Below are 19,363 nucleotides of genomic sequence, written 5' to 3' on the forward strand. Positions count from 1 at the left end.
GCCCTCGCTTGCTGGCCGGTCTCCGGGGTCAGCGCGGGGCCACCATCCAGCCCCTTGGGGCCCGCCCCAAGCAGCTGTCGAGGACGCACTCAGCCTGCGCAGCCATGGCCTCGGCAGGGGCGGAGAGGCGGCCGGGGGTCCAGGAGGCGACGGTCGTGGGGCAGGGACAGCTCACGGAGGAGCCCGGCAGCGCTCAGACCTCCGAGGTGACCGTCAGGCTGTTTAACCTTCAAACACAGGGCCGCAGCGCTCTGAGAGGTGGAACTCTGAGCGCCCCGACCCGCTAACTGCCAGGCTGGGCCCTCCAGGCGGGGAGGGGCACAGGCTGGTGTCCGTATTCCCCTTTCGGTGTCTAACGTTAGGTGTTCAGTGACGGATCCCTATGTCCTTTGCCCGGCCATGGTGACCGATGGCCTGTGTGTCATCTCTAGTGTCCAGTGGCGGGAGACCAGTTCTTGGTGCCAGCCCATGAGGCCCGCGGAACCCAGAGTGAAGACCAGCGCCCAGCAGGCGCAGCTTCGGAGTCGGAGCTCCAGGAGGAAGGACCCAAGCTGGGGGAGGAGAGGCCCAAGCCGCATGCCGGGGCGCTAGAGGAGAGAGGCCCCAGGCCCGTGGTCTCCATTGTGAGGCCCCGTCATGGTCCAAAGAGAAAGCCTGTCAAGTGAGGGGGCTCTCGGGGGGAAGGAGCTGCAGCCCCGGGGTTGGGGCACACACCACAGTAGGATTCCTAAATCCTGCACTCCTGCAGGGAGGATTCTCGTCCCCAGCCACTACCATCACTCTCTTCTCCCGTTCCTCAAGAGCCCCCGTGTAGGGAGCAGCAGGAGAGTGGGAGCTTCAGGGTTTGTAGGGGCCTGGGCTCACTGGCCTCTAAGCCTCTTGGGCCTGGGGTCTCATTGACCAGGAACGGGACAGGCGTCGAGCCCTGGGGCTGTGGGCAGGCTGGGCTATTCCCTGGGCCAGGGAATGGGAGCCAGGGCTGGAGCCTGGCTCAAGTCTTTTGTCCCTGGCTCAGGTCTCTCAGCCTCCCGGGCCTTCGTGCCCATCTTAAGGCTGAAGCTGAGCTGCCACCCAAGCTGCCGCTGCAGGAGGAGGAGCCAGAGGGCAGCCAGAGTGAGCCCTCACCATCTGCCAAACAGCACAAAAAAGCCAAGAAGCGCAAGAGCCTGGGGGCTCCCGTGCTCCACGCTGTGGCCAGCACGGTGTCTGCACCCTTAGAGACATTGAGGCTGGAGCGTGAGTGGCAGTCCCTGGACTGTTCCTTCTCCCCCTGCCTGTGGGGCCCGACATGGCACAACCTGGTGCTCTAGCCTCTGCCCTGCCCTGGGTCTTTGCAGGAAAGGCCCAGCGCCTGCGGCCCCTGTACCAGTACGTCAACTATTGCAACCCTGAGCTGAACCAGGCAGGGAAGGGGGACGGGGAGGCTGAGGTGGAGGCAGAGGCAGAGCTGGCCCCGGTTCCGGAGGAGGCAGGTGTGGAGCAACTGCAGGCCTTGCTGCCCTTGGCAGGTGAGCTGGGCCCAGGCCTCGCTTTGCCCTGTCCCAGTCCACTAGTGACCCCCACCCATGCCCTGGCTCCCCTCGGAGAGGAGGCTGGAGAGGAGCCTGGGGGCTTGCCCAGCTTGGGGGTGAGTGACCACAAGGCCGAGGTGGATAAGTCAACCCAGGTGGACATCGACAAGATGCTGAGTGTCTGCACTGCTCCACTTGTCCCCCCGCTCTCTCCTCAGTACAAGTGACTGTCCCGCCCCGCTGGTGGCTCCCCTCCTTCCACGCCTGAATTTGGCTTCAGGCTTCCTGTGGGCCTAGGCCCTCTGGTGGCGGGGGCAAATTTGGCACCTGCCCCCACTTGGGACTTTGGTCTTGCTGAAAATAAATATTTTTCTTTTTCAAAGACTTTGTGATTCCCCAGATAGGTTGCCTGAAATGGGTAAGAGGATGGAGGACTCAACAGTGCAGGGTTTGAGGCCTGAATGGTCATCTGCATCACTTGAGACTTTGACAATGACAGATTCCTTTGTGCCACCCCATGCCTCACTGAATCAGGGTGGACCTGGTGCTGTGTGTTTAGGTGAATCTGAGGGTCAGGCAGCTAACTGGGTGATGAAGAGGGAAGTGAGAAGGAGGAACTTGGGGCAGAGAAAAGAAAGGGTCTGTTGGGTCATGGGAAGCAGGTGTTTGGCCCTGCTCTTCTGTCTCCTGGGGAGGGGCCTGCATTTGGTCTCACCTTGAGGGGATCAAAACTTGGGATCCTCCTAGGAGGTAGCACAGAGTTCTTTTGCCTGTCACAACAGTGACAGCTTTGGGATGTTTCCCACTCATTGCCAGACCATAGCTGGACCGGACCTTGTCTGTGGAGTAGCCTCTGGTCACAGGTGACAGGGCATCAGTGATGTTTTCCTGGCAGGCAGGGGTGGACAGGGGCAGTAAGTGCATCTGGGACTCTGAGGCCAAGCCACTGGATGACAGCTGTGTCCAACCGGCAAGGATCTCTGGGAAGAGCCAGCCAGTGTTGGCCATTTTGGAAACTGCACATCCTGGGCCTCCTGTGTGTTCCTTGGACACCACAAACAGACACAGGGAATTTTAAGTTCATGGAAATTTCCCCTCCCTCCAACTGGCTTTTCCTCCTGTATCTCATCTGCACAACTGTTTAAGCTAGAATCTTGGGTGTCACCCCAGACCCCATCCTGTTCTTTGCTCCCTGATTCCTACAAGCTAAGCAGACATTGAGGCCAGTGATCCTACCCTTTCAGGCTGAGAACCTCTCGGACCCCACAGTCAGCACCGTCGCCTGGACCACTGTCATCTCCAGCCTCACTGGTCGCCCTGCCTGTCATCCCTTGGCCCACAGATCCATCCAGTGGCCCTGTGACACACACACCTGAGCCCCTGATGGTGTCACTCCCCCTTGGGATTTCCCTCCTCTTGCCCCAGCTACCTTAGAATTCAGTGGCTTCTGGTAATTCCCTGAGCAGTTACACCTTTTCTTCCCTTCACTCTGTGCATGTGGGGCTTTCTCTGCCTAAAATGCCTTTATTCCCACCTCTCCCCCTGGCTAGTGCACGCACACCTTTGAAAACTTGGGATTCTGCTTCCTGGGGAGCCAGACAGCACCCCATGTTGCCCTGCATTGCAGCCCCTGCGCACTGCTATCATGTGGGTTATAACTGTCATCGGGATTAGACCGTGAGCTCCCTAAGGGCACATCTCATTGCATCACATCTACCTAGCCAGAGGGCCCCTTAAAAGGCACCAAGGTGATGAGACTGAAGTGAGGGGTGGAGGAAGCTGCAGAGAGGGACAGGCCAGAATCTGAAATGCTGAGGCCATCCCGAGGCCACAGTCTAATATGTAGGTTCCCTGGAATATGGCCTGGCAAGGTCACTGGAGGGAGTGGGGTGGGCAGGTTCAGGTGGGAAAAGCAGGGTCCCCTTTCTGGCATCATCCCAGCCTGCTCCCTCCTTTGACAGGGTCACTTGGGTGCTCACTGGCCCCATGGCAAGTCATGGGGTCAGGACTTTTTTTTTTCTTTGAGACAGCATCTTGCTCTGTTGCCCAGGCTGGAGTGCAGTGGCACAATCTTGGCTCACTGCAAACTCTGCCTCCCAGACTCAAGGATTACAAATGTGAGCCACTGTGCCCGGCCAAAAATTTTTTTTGTGGAGATAGGGTCTGTGTTGCTCAGCTTGGTCTCAAACTCCTGACCTCAAGCAATCCTCCCTCCTTGACCTCCCAAAGTGCTAGGATTACAGGCATGAGCCAACACACCCAGCCAAGATAACTGAGCTTAACCTCCTTGCTTTATGTTTGGGATGGCAGAGGCCTGGAGAGAAGTGGCCTTGCATGAGACCACACCCTGGGATCTAGGAATCCCTGTCCTGAGTTGTGCAGGATCTGCCGACCTGGGGGCTCTCTGGCTAAGGCCGGACCCAAGAAGGCCTCTGTATCTTTGTGCGGTCTCCAGGGCTGGAAGCATGAACAAGGCCAGCACTGATAAGGAAGAGCTGATCCTGTCTTCTCACAGGTGAGGCAGGAATTAGAAATCGTGGGAGAACTAGTCTGCAATTCCTGAGGCCTATTACCCAATGGACTTGTCTAAGCAGGGTGGGTAGTAGGAGCTGCAGAAAGGATCAAGTCCCTACTGCTCCTAGAAGCTCGCTGTAAAGAGGAAATGCTACATGATTTAGGGAGACGTGTAGCTGGGCGTGGTGGTCTGTGTCTGTAGTCCCAGATATTTGGGAGGCTGAAGCAGGAGGATTGCTTGAGCCCGGGAGTTCAAGACCAGCCTGGGCAACATTTTTCCCTGTCTCAAGAAGTAAAAATGATGCAGCCATAGAAAAAAGAATGAAATTGCGTCCTTTGCAGCAACATGGAAACGGCTGAGACCATTATCCTAAGAAATTAACACAGGAACAGGAAAGCAAATAGCACACGTTCTCACAAGTGGGAGCTACACATTGGGTACACATGGACACAAACATGGGAAACACAAACATGAGACTATGAGAGGGGGCAGAGAGGGGGTGGGGTGATTGTTGAAAAAACCTATTTACTATGTTCACTACCTGGGTGATGAGACCAATCGTCCCCCAAACCTCAGCGTCACACAGTATACCCATGTAACAAACTTGCACATGTACCCCCCGAATGTAAAAGTTGAAATTATATATTCAAAACAAGTGGCCAGGTGCAGTGCTTCATGCCTGTAATCCTAGCACCTTGGGAGGCTGAGGGGGGCACGGATCACTTAGGCCAGAAGTTCAAGACCAGACTGGACTGTGTGGTGAAACCCCGCCTCTACTAAAAATACAAAAATTAGGCTGGGGGCGGTGGCTCATGCCTATAATCCCAGCACTTTGGGAGGCTGAGGTGGGTGGATCACGAGGTCAGGAGTTCGAAACCAGCCAGCCTGGCCAACATGGTGAAACCCTATCTCTACTAAAAATACAAAAAAATTAGCTGGGCACTGGTGGCATGTGCCTGTAATCCCAGCTACCTGGGAGGCTGAGGCAGGGGAATTGCTTGAACCAGAGAGGTGGAGGTTGCAGTGAGCCGAGATTGCGCCACTCCATTCCAGCCTAGGCAACGAGAGCAAAACTCCATCTCAAAAACAAACAAACAAACAAAATTAGCCAGGTGTGGTGGTGGGTGCCCGCAGTCCCAGTTACTTGGGAGGCTGAGGCAAGAGAATTGCTTGAACCCGGGAGGCGGAGGTGGCTGTGAACCAAGGTGACGCCACTGCACTCCGGCCTGGGTGACAAAGTGAGACTCTGTCAAGAAAAGAAATAAATAAAGAAAGAAAGGAGGGAGGGAAGGAAGGGAGGGAGGGAGGGAGGGAAAGAGAAAAAAGAGAGAAAAAAAGGAAAAGAAAGAAGACAAGAAAAGAAAAAAGAAAAGAAAAGGAGAGGGAGAGAGGGAGGGAGGGAGGGATGGAGGGACATGCAACCTCAGCTCAACTGAGGACCAAGGCTGTGGAACCACAGGTTGGGAGGTGGCTACTTTGCTGAAGTCAGAAGTGGTGACCGGGCAGTCCTCCAGCTGACTCCTGAGAGAGAGAGGTGGTGCCTTCCAGGCAGAGGACATGCCAGGGAAAAAGCCCTGCTAGTATGGAAGCTGCCACCTCTGCAGGAGGGCTCTGAGTGTGGCTGGAGAGGAGGGCATGGCCATATGGAAACCAGGTTGGTCAAGTCCGGGGGTGAGGAGGAAGGGTGTGGATAGGGAGGGATCTTGGCGTGACATTCAGGAGAGGCTGCTTGGCCAGCAGGGTGATGGGCAGAACAGGAAAGGAAGTGGCTGCCATCGTCTAGGTGAAAACAGTCCTGGATTTGGCTGGAGGTTGAAGAATAAGCGACAGGTATTTGGGAAGTTCTCTTCTGGTTGCTGTATCTGACGAGCCAAGCTAACTGCATTTTTACTGTCCTGGAAAAACTATTTTGACCTGAGGAAGAGCTGGTAACATCCTGAGATTTGGAAACAGGTCCTGGGAGATGCTACTGCCTTCTTCCAGGAGGGGGTGCTGCTGGACAAGTCTAGAACCAGTGTGGGTTCAGTCACCCGTGGAGACCAGAACCCTGTGGGCTCCCTTGGCCACAGGCATCTGGGCACATCTGTCTTCCCCATCCCCAGTGTGGGACTGACCAGCTCTGATGCCCAGGATAACTCGATGGTAAAGACGTCTGAGGGAAGGGGCCATGCACCCCTCTGGCCATGAATCTAGGCTCTGGGGATTCCCTCAGAGGAACCGGGGTCCTCATTAAAGTAGCTCTGCATTCAGCCCACTGCAGTACCCTCCCCCCAGCACATTCTGGGAACCCGAGTGCCATTCTGGGTTGGCCACATGGCCCTTTCTTATGTGAGAGCATCTAAGTTGGGCTTGTGCTTTCCTGGTCAATTCCCACATTTCAGAGTGACCTCGACATCCTAGCAACACATGGGAGGACTGAGCTGAGCTAACTGTCCCAGGTACAAGGGGGCAGCCTCCCCTTTAACCTTCGGTGTCCTGCCTGGTGGTGGGTGCTGTCTGCATTTCACCTCCTAGTTCAGGCCAGGCCGAGGCTCCTGCCACAGGGAGGGGCAATGCCGGGCCCTCGGGTCTGAAGATTCCCAAATGCTGGGAGGAAGCGTGGTTCAAGGTCAGGCTCTGTGGTTAGATGGTCCTGACCAGGCTCCTGGCTCCATCATGTACAATCTACAGGAGGCAAGTAGCTTTGCCCTCTGTGCCTCCATTTTATGATCTGAATGATGAGAATATTTACCGTCAGAGAGTGGTTTGGAGATTAAGTGAAATAATAACATACATGTTTGCCCTGAGGGTCAGCATGCAGTAGGCACACTCCAACCCTATCCCTTGTTATTCCCTCTCACAAGGACATCTGAATCCAGGAAATTACAGGAAAACAAGCCTGGTGACGTCTAGAAGCAGTGCCAAGAGGAAGAGGAAGCCCTCCCTGGGCTTTTCTGGCAAGGAGCCCAGGGCAGGGAAGAGGGCGGAAGGTTAGAGAAGGGAACAGAACTTGGTCCAGGCTGAACGATCCTGGCAGGCTGGTCAAACAAGCAAAGGGGAACGCATGTCTTTTCTCAACACCGTGCCCCCCCTCCCCTCCCCCCCCTCCAAACTCTCCCACTATCTGCTGACCGACGGCAGGCCCAGCAGCAGCCCATTAGGAAGTCCTGAGTCCTGTTCTCTGAGGAAATCTTTTCTTCCGAGGCTCCTGGGATTTGGCTATGAGGGAACAGGCAGGAGACGAGGGCTGGCAGGGGCAGCAGCCCGTGTGGCACAGTTGGCGGTGATGACCCACACTGGCTCCAAGCTGCTGTGGAGCAATGAGTAGAGAAAAACCCCCTACCAGCCAGAAACAAGCCTTTCAGTATTAAAGAAACCCAACCTACCAAACAAAAACCACATGCCATGTCCTATTTTCTGAATTATTTATTAACATTTCTCAGATGTTCTAAAGCCCTCCCTTGCCTCCTCTCTGCCAAACCAGGGCCCTCTGTCCTACTTCAAAAGCCCAAGAGCTCACTTAATAAAGCAAGCCCCAGTCCCCACCTGGGAAGGGCCTGGTCACATGGGAGGGCAGGTGAGGGTCCCTGAGGGACAGCTTGTTGTCCTCACTGTTCCTGAGATGCCCCAGCCCAAGAAGGAAACAAAACTTCTCATCATTTCTCCTCAGGCCTCAGCCGAGCTGGCCCCTCTTGTGCTTTCTCACCCTGTTAGGACTGCGGATCAAGCTGAAGGGCTCCCCAGGGTGAGCCTTTCCTGGTCCGACTCACTGGCATCACCATGAGGAGGCCTGGCGGCAGCTCTGCCCTGTGCACACCGTGGTAACCTGGCAACAGGAACATTTGCCACCCTGCAAGTCTGAGGAGCAGGTGAGCCACTGGAGGGGGCGAAGTCCCAGAGCCACCTCTGGCTTCACCCAGACTCATTAAATGAAAGACACTGTCTCTGCTAGGGCCAAGTCCCTGTCATGTCTGGCTCCTGTTCCCCTCCCTGGTCCCTCTGCCCTGTGGCAAGGAGCCCAGGTGCAGGCTCATAGGTTGTTCCGCTGAAGTGCCTCACACAGGTTCTGGTTGGTGTCGGGCTCCTCCGTCAGCACCTCCACAGCCTCCCACTCCCCGGATCGGCTCGACCTCTTGATGGCATCCACCACGCTCTGCATGTACAGCCCATCCTCGAAGGAGGCGGCCATGGAGACAGGGGTGCGGTCCCAGGTGCGGCGGTCGCCCTGCCCCTGGAAGGACTGGCGCAAGGCCTGCACCATGTAGACCATGCCCTTCAGGTACAGCAGCGGGACATCCTGGGGCCCCTGCTCAGGCAGTCCTGCGCCCACTGCCAGCGAGTCCCTCAAGAGCAGCTCCTCTTGCGTGGCAGAGTTCTTCTGCCCATAGAGGTCGGCTCCCCGGGCGACGAGGCGTCCTGCAGAGCCTACCACCATGACTTCATGCACAAAGGCGCCTGGCATGTTGAAGTTCAGTGTCACTGTGCTACACACACCCCCACCCATGAGCATCTGGAAGAAACAGAAGTCATCGCTGGTGACGTGCCGGATGCCACGGATGGCAGCGTTCTGCCTCACGAATGTCTTGAGCAGCCCATGCACCTTCTCGGCTCTCCGGCCGGTCAGGTGGGTCAGCAGGTCCACAATGTAGGTCCCCATGGTGTGCAGGCCCCCGCCGCCCATGAGCTCATCACAGATCCAGCCATAGCTGGGGCTCAGCAGGCTGCCTGAGTAGATGCGGGCATCGCAGATCATCACCGCTCCCACATAGTGCTCCGAAATCAGCTGTTTCATGCGCACGAAGGCAGGCAGGAAGCGCAGCACATTCCCTACCAGGCTCATGAGCTGCGGGTAGTAGCGCGAGGCTGTCACCATCCGGAAGGCATCCACCGATGTTGCTGCCTTCTCGCAAACCACATTCTTCCCAATACCTAACAACAGGACACAACAGGAAATCTCAAAGTTTCAAGGGGGAATCTCCAGCATGTCCACCTGCCCTGAGGATTTTGGACTTGTCTGCCTTACAAATGCATGAACTAATTTTTTTTTTCTTTTTTGTAGAGGTGGGGTCTTGCTATGCTGCCCAGGCTAGTCTCAATCTCCTGGCCTCAAGCGATCCTCCATCTTGGCCTCCTAAGTGGGACCACAGGTGTGTACCACCACGCCTGGCTAATTTAAAATTTTTTTTTTTGTAGAGATGGGGTCCTCTGTTGCCTAGGCTGGGCCCAAGTGATCCTCCTGCCTTGGCCTCCCAAAGTGCTGAGATTATAGGTGTGAGCCACCATGCCTGGCCCCAATTTCTTCAAATAAATCTCTGTCTTAAACACCCTATTGGTTCTGTTTCTCTGGAGAACCCTGAATAACACAGGTGGGCTAGAGAGGTGGGCACACTTCATGGACGTGTCACTATGTTGTCATGCATTTATTAGGTCATCAGCTTGGGGCAAGGGAATCTAACCTATTTTCTAGGGGATGGACTATTCATAACTTCTACTCTTAGTCATAACTCCAGAGAGGGCCCTAAGATTCCCTGCAGATTGTTCTCTGAAAACACTGGTCCAACAAGTTAGAGTGGCCCAAGGCTAGAACATGTTTGGCTCTGGCAGGAAGGGAAGGAAGTGAGAATACCCTTTTTGCCCTCACACCCATTCTGGGTATGCTGCAGCCAACACACACCCAGAGGTAAACAAAGCTGGACAAAGCCCTGAGGAGAGTGCTAGAAGATAAGCAGCTGGAAACTGAAGGGATGAATGCTGCTCCATGTTTCAAGATGAAAGCTTGTGAGGATATGAGCAGCCATGAGACACTAACACCTGCAGTGTTCCTGCGAGCTTTGTGTGGTTCAAGTCGAAGGAAATCCTGTGCTAATACTTTAAATAGAAAACCTAGAAAGCCCCAAAAGCAGTATGGACTAGACACATACAGAAGTTTACAAGTCATAGTAAGCCAGAAAGGGTAAAGACACCCTGGCAAAAACCCACGAAAAAGCTCTCCAATGTGCAATAGCTTCTCGGAATAAAAGCCAAAGTCCTTACAAAGGCCCCACCCATAAGGTCTTGATACATGATCTGTGCACTCCTCCAAAATTTTCTTTTTAAAAAAATATTGAGATAGAGTCTCACTCTTGCCCAGGCTGGAATGAAGTCGCATGATCTTGGATCACTGCAACTTCCGCCTCCTGGGTTCAAGCGGTTCTCCTGCTACAGCCTCCTGAGTAGCTGGGATTACAGGTGCCCACCACCACGCCCGGCTAACTTTTGTATTTTTAGTGGAGACAGGGTTTCACCATGTTGGCCAGGCTGGTCTCCAACTCCTGACCTCAGGTGATCCACCCGCCTTGGCCTCCCAAAGTGCTGGGATTAAGGCATGAGCTGCCATGCCTGGCCACTCCAAAATTTTCTTTTTGACTCTTTGCCTCCTGTGGTCTCTCGGTTGCTCATCCTGCTCTAGCCACTGAATGTGAGATGGGGGCTGCTGTGCAGAAGGACTTGGGGATTGGGGAGAGGCAATGATCACGAAATGCTGAAGGACTGAGAAGGCAGGGGTGGGTTAGGAAACGAGACTGAAAGCATTACACAGAGCCTATATGCAATGTGGAAAACTGGATACCAAGTCTTGGGCTGGACTAATTCATGTGCTTACCCTTCTAGTTGAAGCCCATCTGGGCAATGTGTGCACCTGGGCTTCTCCTCCACGGCCATCCAGGCTCCACTCTGGCACTCCACAGGTACTTCCTGGTTGGAGGGGCAGCCTTAGGCCTGGATGCCTGTGACCTGGGGCAACCGGTCACAAGAATGTGCCTTCTCTAGGTATGTGCATCTTCAGTAACCATGGTGCTCATCTTCCCTCAGGCCCCCAAACATTTTCTGAATGTTTTCAGATGAGGTAATGGTTAAGACACAGATTATTTCTGATGGCTCACTGCAGGGTGCAGCTTACCCTGATGGACCAAGATGGATTCTGTTCACACAGGCTCAGGAGGGGCCAGCTAGCAGCAGAAACAATAGTAACTACAGACAATAAATCTTGCAACAAAAACTAAAACTTCATAGAAATGGCCAATGTCTTGGCTGGGCATGGTGGCTCACGCCTATAATCCCAGCACTTTGGGAGGCCAAGGTGGGTGGATCACCTGAGGTTGGGAGTTTGAGACCAGCCTAACTAGCAGGAAGAAACCCCGTCTCTACTAAAAATACAAAATTAGCTGGGCGTGGTGGCACATGCCTGTAATCCCAGCTACTCGGGAGGCTGAGGCAGGAAAATCACTTGAACCCGGGAGGTGGAGGTTGCGGTGAGCCAAGATTGCGCCATTGCACGCCAGCTTTGGCGACGAGAGCGAAACTCTGTCTCAAAAAAAAAAAAAAAAAAAAAGAAAAAGAAATGGCCGATGTCCCACATGATGGATGGGCCCCAGGACAACTGACTACCCAGGAAGAGTCAATTACTGGTGCTGGACTCAAGCTTTGGAGCCAGAAATTCCTGTGCTCAAATCTTGGCTCTCTCACTTCACTGCTAGATGATCTGGGAAGTTTCTAAACTTCCCTGGGTTTTTGTTTACTACTATAACTGTAAAGCAGGATTTTACAGTTACAGGGGAAGAAAGGAAGACTAAGGCAACCAAAGCAGTATATGTAAAGTACCTGGCTCAGTACAGCTCTGTCAACAGTACATTTTATTACCATCGCCAAGGGAGGGATTCAGCCAATGTCGTAAATACAGAGAAAAAAAGCCCATTGTGACTTGGATTTTAAGACTTGGCTGGGCGTGGTGGCTCACGCTTATAATCCCAGCACTTTGGGAGGCCAAGGTGGGAGGATCACTTGAGTTCAGGAGTTCAAAATCAGCCTGGGCAACATAGCAAGACCTAGTATTTATTAAAAATAAAAAATAAGCCAGGCGTGGTGGCGTGTACCTGTAGCCCCAGCTACTTGGGAGACTGAGGTAGGACGATCCCTTGAGTCCAGGAGATTGGGGCTGCAGTTTGCTATGATCAAGCCACTGCGCTCCAGCATGGGTGACAGAATGAGACTTTGTCTCAAATAAATAAATAAATAAATAAAAGACTCACATAGAAACTACATTTTCCAGGTAAATAATTTCTTTTTTTTTTCTTTTTTTTTTTTTTTGAGACAGAGTTTCGCTCTTGTCGCCCAGGCTGGAGTGCAATGGTGCGATCTCAGCTCACTGTAACCTCTGCCTCCTGGGTTCAAGTGACTTTCCTGCCTCAGCCTCCTGAGGTAGCTGGGATTACAGGAGCCTGCCACCATGCCCAGCTAAGTTTTTTGTATTTTTAGTAGAGATGGGGTTTCACCATGTTGGCCAGGCTGGTCTTGAACTCCTGACCTCAGGTGATCCACCCGTTTTGGCCTCCCGAAGTGCTGGGATTACAGGCGTGAGCCACCGCGTCGGCCCCAGGTAAATAATTTCTATGTTCTGTATTTTGAAAATCTGATTTAGTTTCTTCTGCCTTTTTTTAAGAGACGGGGTCTTGGCCGGGCGCGGTGGCTCAGGCCTGTAATCCCAGCACTTTGGGAGGCCGAGGCGGGTGGATCACGAGGTCAGGGGTTCGAGACCACCCTGACCAACATGATGAAACCCTATCTCTACTAAAAATACAAAAATTAGCTGGGCGGGGTGGCAGGCACCTGTAATCCCAGCTACTCAGGAGGCTGAGGCAGGAGAATTGCTTGAACCCGGGAGGCGGAGGTTGCAGTGAGCCGAGATGGTGCCACTGCCCTCCAGCCTGGGCGACAGAGCGAGACTTCGTCTCAATAACAAAAACAAAAACAAAAACAGGGTCTTGCTTTGTCACTTAGCTGGAGTGCAGTAGCGGGATTCTGGTTCACTGCAGTCTTGGTCTGAGCTCAAACAGAGCCTTCCTCCCAGCTTTCCAAGTAGCAAGGACCATAGATGAGTGACAGCACGCCCAGCTGATTTTTAAACTTTTTGTAAATACAGGGTCTTGCTACGTTGCCCAGGCTGGTCTCAAACTCCTGGCCTCAGGTGATCCTCCTGCCTTGGCCTCCCAAAGTGCCAGGATAACAGTCATGAGCCACCATGCCCACCCCATGTTGATTTTATAATGTCTTTTTAGAAAATCTAATTTTCAGGCTGGGTGAGGTGGCTCACAGGTGTGGCAGTGCACAGCTGTAGTCCCAGATACACAAGAGGCTAGGGTGGAAGAATCACTTGAGTCCAGGAGTTAGAGGCTGCGATGAGCTATGATCAAGCCACTGTACTCCAGCGTGGATGACACAGCAAGACTCTGTCTCAAAAAAGAAATAAAATCAAAACGAATACAGAGGAGTTGTTTTATCATACGTACTGTTTATTAGGCCTCTCCGAGAGTCAGGCCCAGCCTGGCCCCCTGGTAGCTCACATCCTGACCAAGCCCACAGGAGACAAATTGGTGCCTCTGGTCAACCCTTCCCCCTCCTCTCACTTCCTACCCCCACCTCTGCCACCTTGACCCTGAAGAACCCCACAGAGCATCTGTCATTTGTACTTATGGGCATCTTACGTAGGTCTGAACTCCCAGGATTACAAACCTCAGTGCTGCAGCAAGGAACAAGGCATGTGGATTGGTAGTCTATGACATCATTCAATCTCTTCAATTTATTTATTTATTTTTTTAATACATATTTTGTTATTATACTTTAAGTTCTAGGGTACATGTGCACAACGTGCAGGTTTGTTACATATGTATACATGTGCCGTGTTGGTGTGAATCTCTTCAATTTATGACACTTCAATCTCCTGCTCTTCTTTAATAAAAGAAGCTTTATAACAGGTACTAGCAGGACAATAAAGAACAGCCAGCCAAGTGTCACATACCTGGGATAGGGTGGCCAGGCCCTTGCACGGGGCCCGGCAGGGAGAGTAGCCCCTGACTGCTAGCACTACTGCTTCTGGAGGGTCTCCAGTGCTTCTCCACACTTGTGGGCCTTCCAGATTAGGGAAGACAATCACAGTTCTAGGGGTGAATTTTGCCATTTGGCTGCTGAACACATATGGCTGACCAGGGAGGGATGTAATGAGGAAATGAGGTTCTCAGACACCCCACCTGAGAGCTGCTGTTCTGGCCAATTCAGAAGCCTCCTGCTATAATGCCTCGCTGCTGGCGACAGAGTGGATACTGCAGTGTGAGGCAGAGAGGAGGTGGGTTTAGAGGAAAAAGGACTTTTATGACTGCTAGGAGTTTGGTGGTAATAAAACTAGGATAAGGAATCCCTGTTTCATGCCTCAAGAGGTGAGGAAAGAGGGAAAGACCTCTCTTCTTGAATCTGAAAAATAGTCTGTTTTTGTTTTTGTTTTTTTAGATGGGGACTCGCTTTGTTACCCAGTGGTATAATCTTGGCTCATTGCAACCTCCGCTTCCTGGGCTCAAGCTAACCTCCCACCTCAGCCTCCCGAGTAGCTGGGACCACAGGTGCACGCCACTGTGCCCAGCTAATTTTTTGTATTTTTGGTAGAGATGCGATTTCATCATGTTGCTCAGGCTGGTATTTAACTCCTGAGTTCAAGCGATCTGCCCACCTTGGCCTCCCAAAGTGCTGGATTAGAGGTGTGAGGCACTGAGCCCAACCCTGAATAACAGCACTCTTAAACTTAGGGCTCAGTAGTATCAGTGTGGGACTGCAAGGACATCTTGACTTAAACAGGCTCCTGAGGGCTAGCTGTACAGAGTCTTTGGGTAGCCATGAAAGACATGTCTACCTGAGTTTATCTAGCTCTCCTGCCAGGAAGTCAAGGGAGAGATTGGGGAAGCTGAAATCTGCTGGGCACAGTGGCTCCCACCTATAATTCCAGCACTTTGGGGGGCCAAAGTAGGATGATTGCCTGAGGTTAGGAGTTCGAAACCAGCTTGAACAACACAGCAAGATCCTGTCTCTACAAAAATGTTTTCTTTTTACTTTTCTTTTTTTTTTTGAGATGGAGTCTCGCTCTGTCACCCAGACTGGAGTGCAGTGGCGTGATCTCGGCTCACTGCAACCTCCATCTCTTAGGTTCAAGCAATTCTCCTGCCTCAGCCTCCTGAGTAGCTGGGACTATAGGCACGTGCCAACACACCCAGATAATTTTTGTGTTTTTAGTATAGACGAGGTTTCACCAGGTTGGTCAGGCTGGTCTCAAACTCCTGACCTCGTGATCCGCCCGCCTTGGCCTCCCAAAGTGCTGGGATTACATGCATGAGCTACCAAGCCTGGCCTGCAAACTTAGTGTTTTTCTAATGAACCACAGAAGTGCCAAGAATTGGGCACAGAAGCCCACCTTTTAGTGACAGACTTAAGAAAACATTCAACTGTGGCAAAGATGCTAGGGGCACCTTGCACTTAAAATACAATTTCCTGAACCACTTCTGAACTGAAGAATAAAATATATTAGGGCCCTTCCCCTCTCCCCTTTAAGAAATTCATGGGAAAGCTTTAAGGATGAAATCGGAGGTAGAAGATGAAGAACATAGGTCAGACCAAAGCAGAAAACAAGATGCCATAAAAAGAGCTGTGATATGAAAAGTATTATCTCTGGAAGGTTAAGTCCAATCATTAATTTTAGGAAAAACTAATAACGAGGGCAAGAAATGATCTCATGGCCTTAGAAGTAAGGTAAAAATATAAAGCTCTAGCAAGGAGAGAAAAATCACAGCACGAAGACTTGGTGAAATGTAACCAAGATGTCATTCCTTAATGTTCCTGGGCCTCAGTTTAATTCAAAATGATTGGATCAGTGGCTCTCAATCCTTCATGTCCACCAGAGTCACCTGCAAGGCTTGTTCAGACACAGATAGCTGGATCCCAGAGATTCAGTAGGTTTGGAGTGGGGCCTGAGAATTTAGATTTCTTTTTGTTTGCTTTTGAGACAGTCTTACTCTGTCACTCAAGCTGGAGTGCATGATCACTGCTCACTGCAGCCTCTATCTCCTGGGCTCAAGCGATCCTTCTGCCTCAGCCTCCCAAGTAGCTGGGACCACAGTCACGTGCCACCATGCCTGGCTAATTTTTAAACTTTTTTGTAGAGACGGGATCCCACTATGTTGCCCAGCTGAGAATTTAGTTTCTAACAAGCTCCCAGGTGATGCTGCTGCTGGTGGAGCATACCAAGAACCAGAAAAAAAGCAAGCTTGTTGCCAAAGAACCCTGGGGTTTTCTCTTTCTTCCCATATAGCTTGGAAATGGTCTCTGTGGGGAACCCTAAAATTCAGGAAGAAGACTGAGAGCCTCCAGAGTTCTGGCTCCGGACACACCTCACCTTTCCAGCCTGCATTCAAGCCACAAGGGATGGCAAGGAGTTAAGTGACCAATAGCGGCTTGCTTCCCCTTGAACCAACTTGCTGCTAAAGTGTTGACTTAGGTCTATTTCTGAATTCAATCTGGGAGCCACCGTCTGACCTCCCAAGCATTTGGTGACCAATGAATGAATAACTCCAATGTCACACATCCTCAGAGAGGGCTCTCTGGAAGAAACAAACAATAAGGCCAAAACTTACTTGCTCCAAACTGACAACCAGACAGACTGAAGTTCTTTCTCACTTCAATGAACATTTATCCTTCCCCACCCACTGGGCCAGAGGTGACAGACACCTTCCTATGACATTCCTCAGAATGAGGGAAGAGATAAGTAGCAGACCCTGAGGTTTGCCACCATGGCAGTGGTCAGGAAGAGTGGAGGACAACCTCATGGCACCAGTTCCTCGACCTAGAGATCTTCGGCTGCATCAAAGAGACACTTGGCTCCTATTACCTCACATAAAACAGTTACTCAGTTAAGTATGTATGTACTAGTTGAATTGTGACTATGTCTTCTGTCATCTACCTTGTAATGTGTGTTATTTCTAGTTGCCTCAATTGGACTATAAAATCTGAAGACAGGGAGGGGTCCAATCTAACACAGCTTTGAATGTCCAAAATGACATCAGGACAGTGACTGGCACACAGGAGGCATTAAAAAAATAATTGAGGCTGGGTGTGGTGGCTCCTGCCTGTAATCCCAGCACTTTGGGAGGCGGCCAAGGCAGGTGGATCACCTGAGGTCAGGAGCTCGAGACCAGCCTGGCCAACATAACAAAACCCCATCTGTACTAAAAAGACAAAAATTAGCTGGGCGTGGTGACACATGCCTGTAGTCCTGGCTACTTGCAAAGCCGAGGCAGGAGTATCACTTGAACCTGGGAGGTGGAGGTTGCAGTGAGCTGAGATTGCACCAATGCACACTCCAGCCTGGGCAACAGAGCGAGACTCCATCTAAAAAAATAAAATAAAATAATAATAATAATTTTTTTTAAATGCTGGGCATGGTGGCTCACACCTGTAATCCCAGCACTTTGGGAGGCCGAGGCGGATGGATCACCTGAGGTCAGGAGTTCGAGACCAGCCTGGCCAATGTGGTGAAACCCTGTCTCTACTAAAAATACAAAAATTAGCTGGGTGTGGTGGCAGGCACCTGTAATCCCAGCTATTTGGGAGGCTGAGGCAGGAGAATCACTTGAACCCGGGAGGCGAAGGTTGCAGTGAGCCGGGATTGCGCCATTGCACTCCAGCCTGGGCAACAAGAGCGAAACTCTGTCTCAAAATAAAATAAAAATTGCTGGCTGAATGTTTACTGGTTTGTTTACTTAGTAAACTAGGTTCTGATTTATATTAGATAAAGAGAAGAAGTTGACTCCAGTTGACTGGAAAGAGAAGACCAACGGGAACTGTAGGAGAACAGCTCAGCAGGCCGTGCCCAGTCAGGGGCAAGAGGTTACCAAGCCCAAAACTTCCCAAGGGAGTGGAGATGTCATGTAAGCAGGCTGTCGACGGATCCTGTCAGGGAAGCCCAATGCTGGCAGAGCCTTCCTGTCCTCCGGCAATACAAGACTGCAGTTTGGCAGGAAGGGTGTGTGCTCACTATAGTCAAACGCTGACAAAACATGGGAAATGGTAGCCTTGCTACACAGCCTCTCCTTCCTGTGGTGCTGTGTGCCCCAGAAATGGGAGAACAAACACACTAGTCACAACCAATTCCCCGCCACCCAGGGCTCTGACCTCTAACTTCACAGAGGCAAACTTTACGTTGACTGAGATGCAACCATCTCCAGCCCCTTGATGGCTGTCTCTTAGAGTATTTCCTTAATTTCTGTTTAGGGATTTATAGATGGGAGGTAGGTTAGGCTATGTCTTTTTTCATGCCCTCCCCAAGCACTGCTTCAGGGACAAGTGATGTCCCAGAGTTCTCCTCCCTGCAGATGCGAGCCCAGGAAGGAGAGCTCAGAGGAGAGGAGTGACCCTCAGAGGACTGCCCAGAGGGAGACATGATCTGCCCCTGCTGTGGCCTGCCGGGCGTACCTAGAGCCTTCACGGATATCTGCCGGGTGAGTGGAGGGGGGATGCTGATGCACACCAGATCCACATCTTGATGCAGCAAGATGTCATCAGTCCGGCTGGTGTAGAAGGCGATGTTCATCTCCTCAGCAAGCTGCTTCGCCTCCTCCTCAGTCTTCCCCCACAGGGCCTCAACAGTGAACCCTTCTGCCCTCAGCAGTGGGACCAGAACTCGGGCGGAGCTGCCAGTCCCAAACACGCCCACTCCTGGCAGCATCTTCATCCCAGCCTCTCTCTTTACCAACTCATCTCCTCACAAGAGCCTCTGGCATGGATATGATCTTCCAAACGTCCTGGTCAGACATGGCTCCTAGAATAGCAAACATTACACTGGTTATTACTGGAGAGGACACTCAGCTGAGGCTACTTTCTTTTTTTTTGAGATGGAGTCTCGCTCTGTTGCCCAGGCTGGAGTGCAGTGGTGCGAAGGCTACTTTCAAATAAGGAAGTAACAAGTTCTCTGCCAGAAAAGCACAAATGAAATAGGGCTCGAGGCCAGGCATGGTGGCTCATGCATGCCTGTAACCCCAGCATTTCAGGAGGCCGAGGTGGGAAGATCACTTGAGGCCAGGAGTTTGAGAGTAGCCTGGGCAACACGGCGAGATGTCATCTCTATTAAAAATATATATATATTAAAAAATAGCCAGATGTGGTGGCATGCGCTTGTTGTAGTCCTAGCTACCTGGGAGGCTGAGGTGAAAGGATCACATGAACCTAGGAGTTCACAACTATAGTGAGCTATGATTGTGCTACTGCACTCCAGCCTGGGCAACAGTGCAAGACCTTATCTCAAAAGAAAAAAGAAATACTGTTCCAAGATGAAACACTGCAGAATCTTCTTCTTCCATGGAGACTGAAGGATAAGAGGAAAAACGGAAAATGAATAAAGTTGAGTTTAAATCTCTGTTCTGCTACTTAACTTTCTGTGTAACCCTGGTCAAAAGATTCAACCTTCAGGGCCTTAAATGTATAATAAGGGGAGTGATTGATCTTTAAGGTT

General features: G+C 51.8%; 2 protein-coding genes across 3 annotated transcripts in view; one reads left to right on the plus strand and one right to left on the minus strand.

Moving 5' to 3' along the window:
- Positions 1 to 71: 71 nt before the first annotated feature.
- On the plus strand, positions 72 to 1,893 carry C18H16orf86 (chromosome 18 C16orf86 homolog). Of its 2 annotated transcripts, XM_055100348.2 has the most exons (5): positions 72 to 206; positions 432 to 661; positions 1,016 to 1,236; positions 1,338 to 1,508; positions 1,730 to 1,893. In XM_055100348.2, the coding sequence occupies exons 1-5, from the start codon at positions 105 to 107 to the stop codon at positions 1,777 to 1,779; spliced, it is 774 nt and encodes a 257-aa protein (XP_054956323.1). In that variant the 5' UTR covers positions 72 to 104; the 3' UTR covers positions 1,780 to 1,893. The 2 variants fall into 2 exon arrangements, with proteins under 2 accessions (XP_054956323.1, XP_003812236.1); XM_003812188.5 differs by having other exon boundaries at positions 1,338 to 1,893.
- Positions 1,894 to 7,416: 5,523 nt separating this feature from the next.
- GFOD2 (Gfo/Idh/MocA-like oxidoreductase domain containing 2) overlaps positions 7,417 to 19,363 on the minus strand; it is a 50,210-nt gene continuing 38,263 nt past the window's right edge. Inside the window, exons 2-3 of the mRNA XM_003812187.4 lie at positions 18,328 to 18,673; positions 7,417 to 8,934 (exon numbers count right to left, since the gene is read on the minus strand). Coding sequence (XP_003812235.1) covers positions 8,036 to 8,934; positions 18,328 to 18,586 — 1,158 coding nt within the window. The 5' untranslated portion in view covers positions 18,587 to 18,673 and the 3' untranslated portion in view covers positions 7,417 to 8,035. The remainder of the gene's footprint in view (positions 8,935 to 18,327; positions 18,674 to 19,363) is intronic.

The sequence above is a fragment of the Pan paniscus genome, chromosome 18, assembly GCF_029289425.2.
Source record: "Pan paniscus chromosome 18, NHGRI_mPanPan1-v2.0_pri, whole genome shotgun sequence".
Lineage (NCBI taxonomy): Eukaryota > Metazoa > Chordata > Mammalia > Primates > Hominidae > Pan > Pan paniscus.

What these genes read in the sequence shown, in the direction of transcription:
- C18H16orf86 (XM_003812188.5), top strand. Translation starts at nt 105, where the DNA reads ATGGCCTCGGCAGGGGCGGAGAGGCGGCCGGGGGTCCAGGAGGCGACG. An exon ending in GCAGCGCTCAGACCTCCGAG is followed by an intron (nt 207 to 431) that starts GTGACCGTCAGG and finishes TGTCATCTCTAG; the next exon opens with TGTCCAGTGGCGGGAGACCA. An exon ending in CCAAAGAGAAAGCCTGTCAA is followed by an intron (nt 662 to 1,015) that starts GTGAGGGGGCTC and finishes TCCCTGGCTCAG; the next exon opens with GTCTCTCAGCCTCCCGGGCC.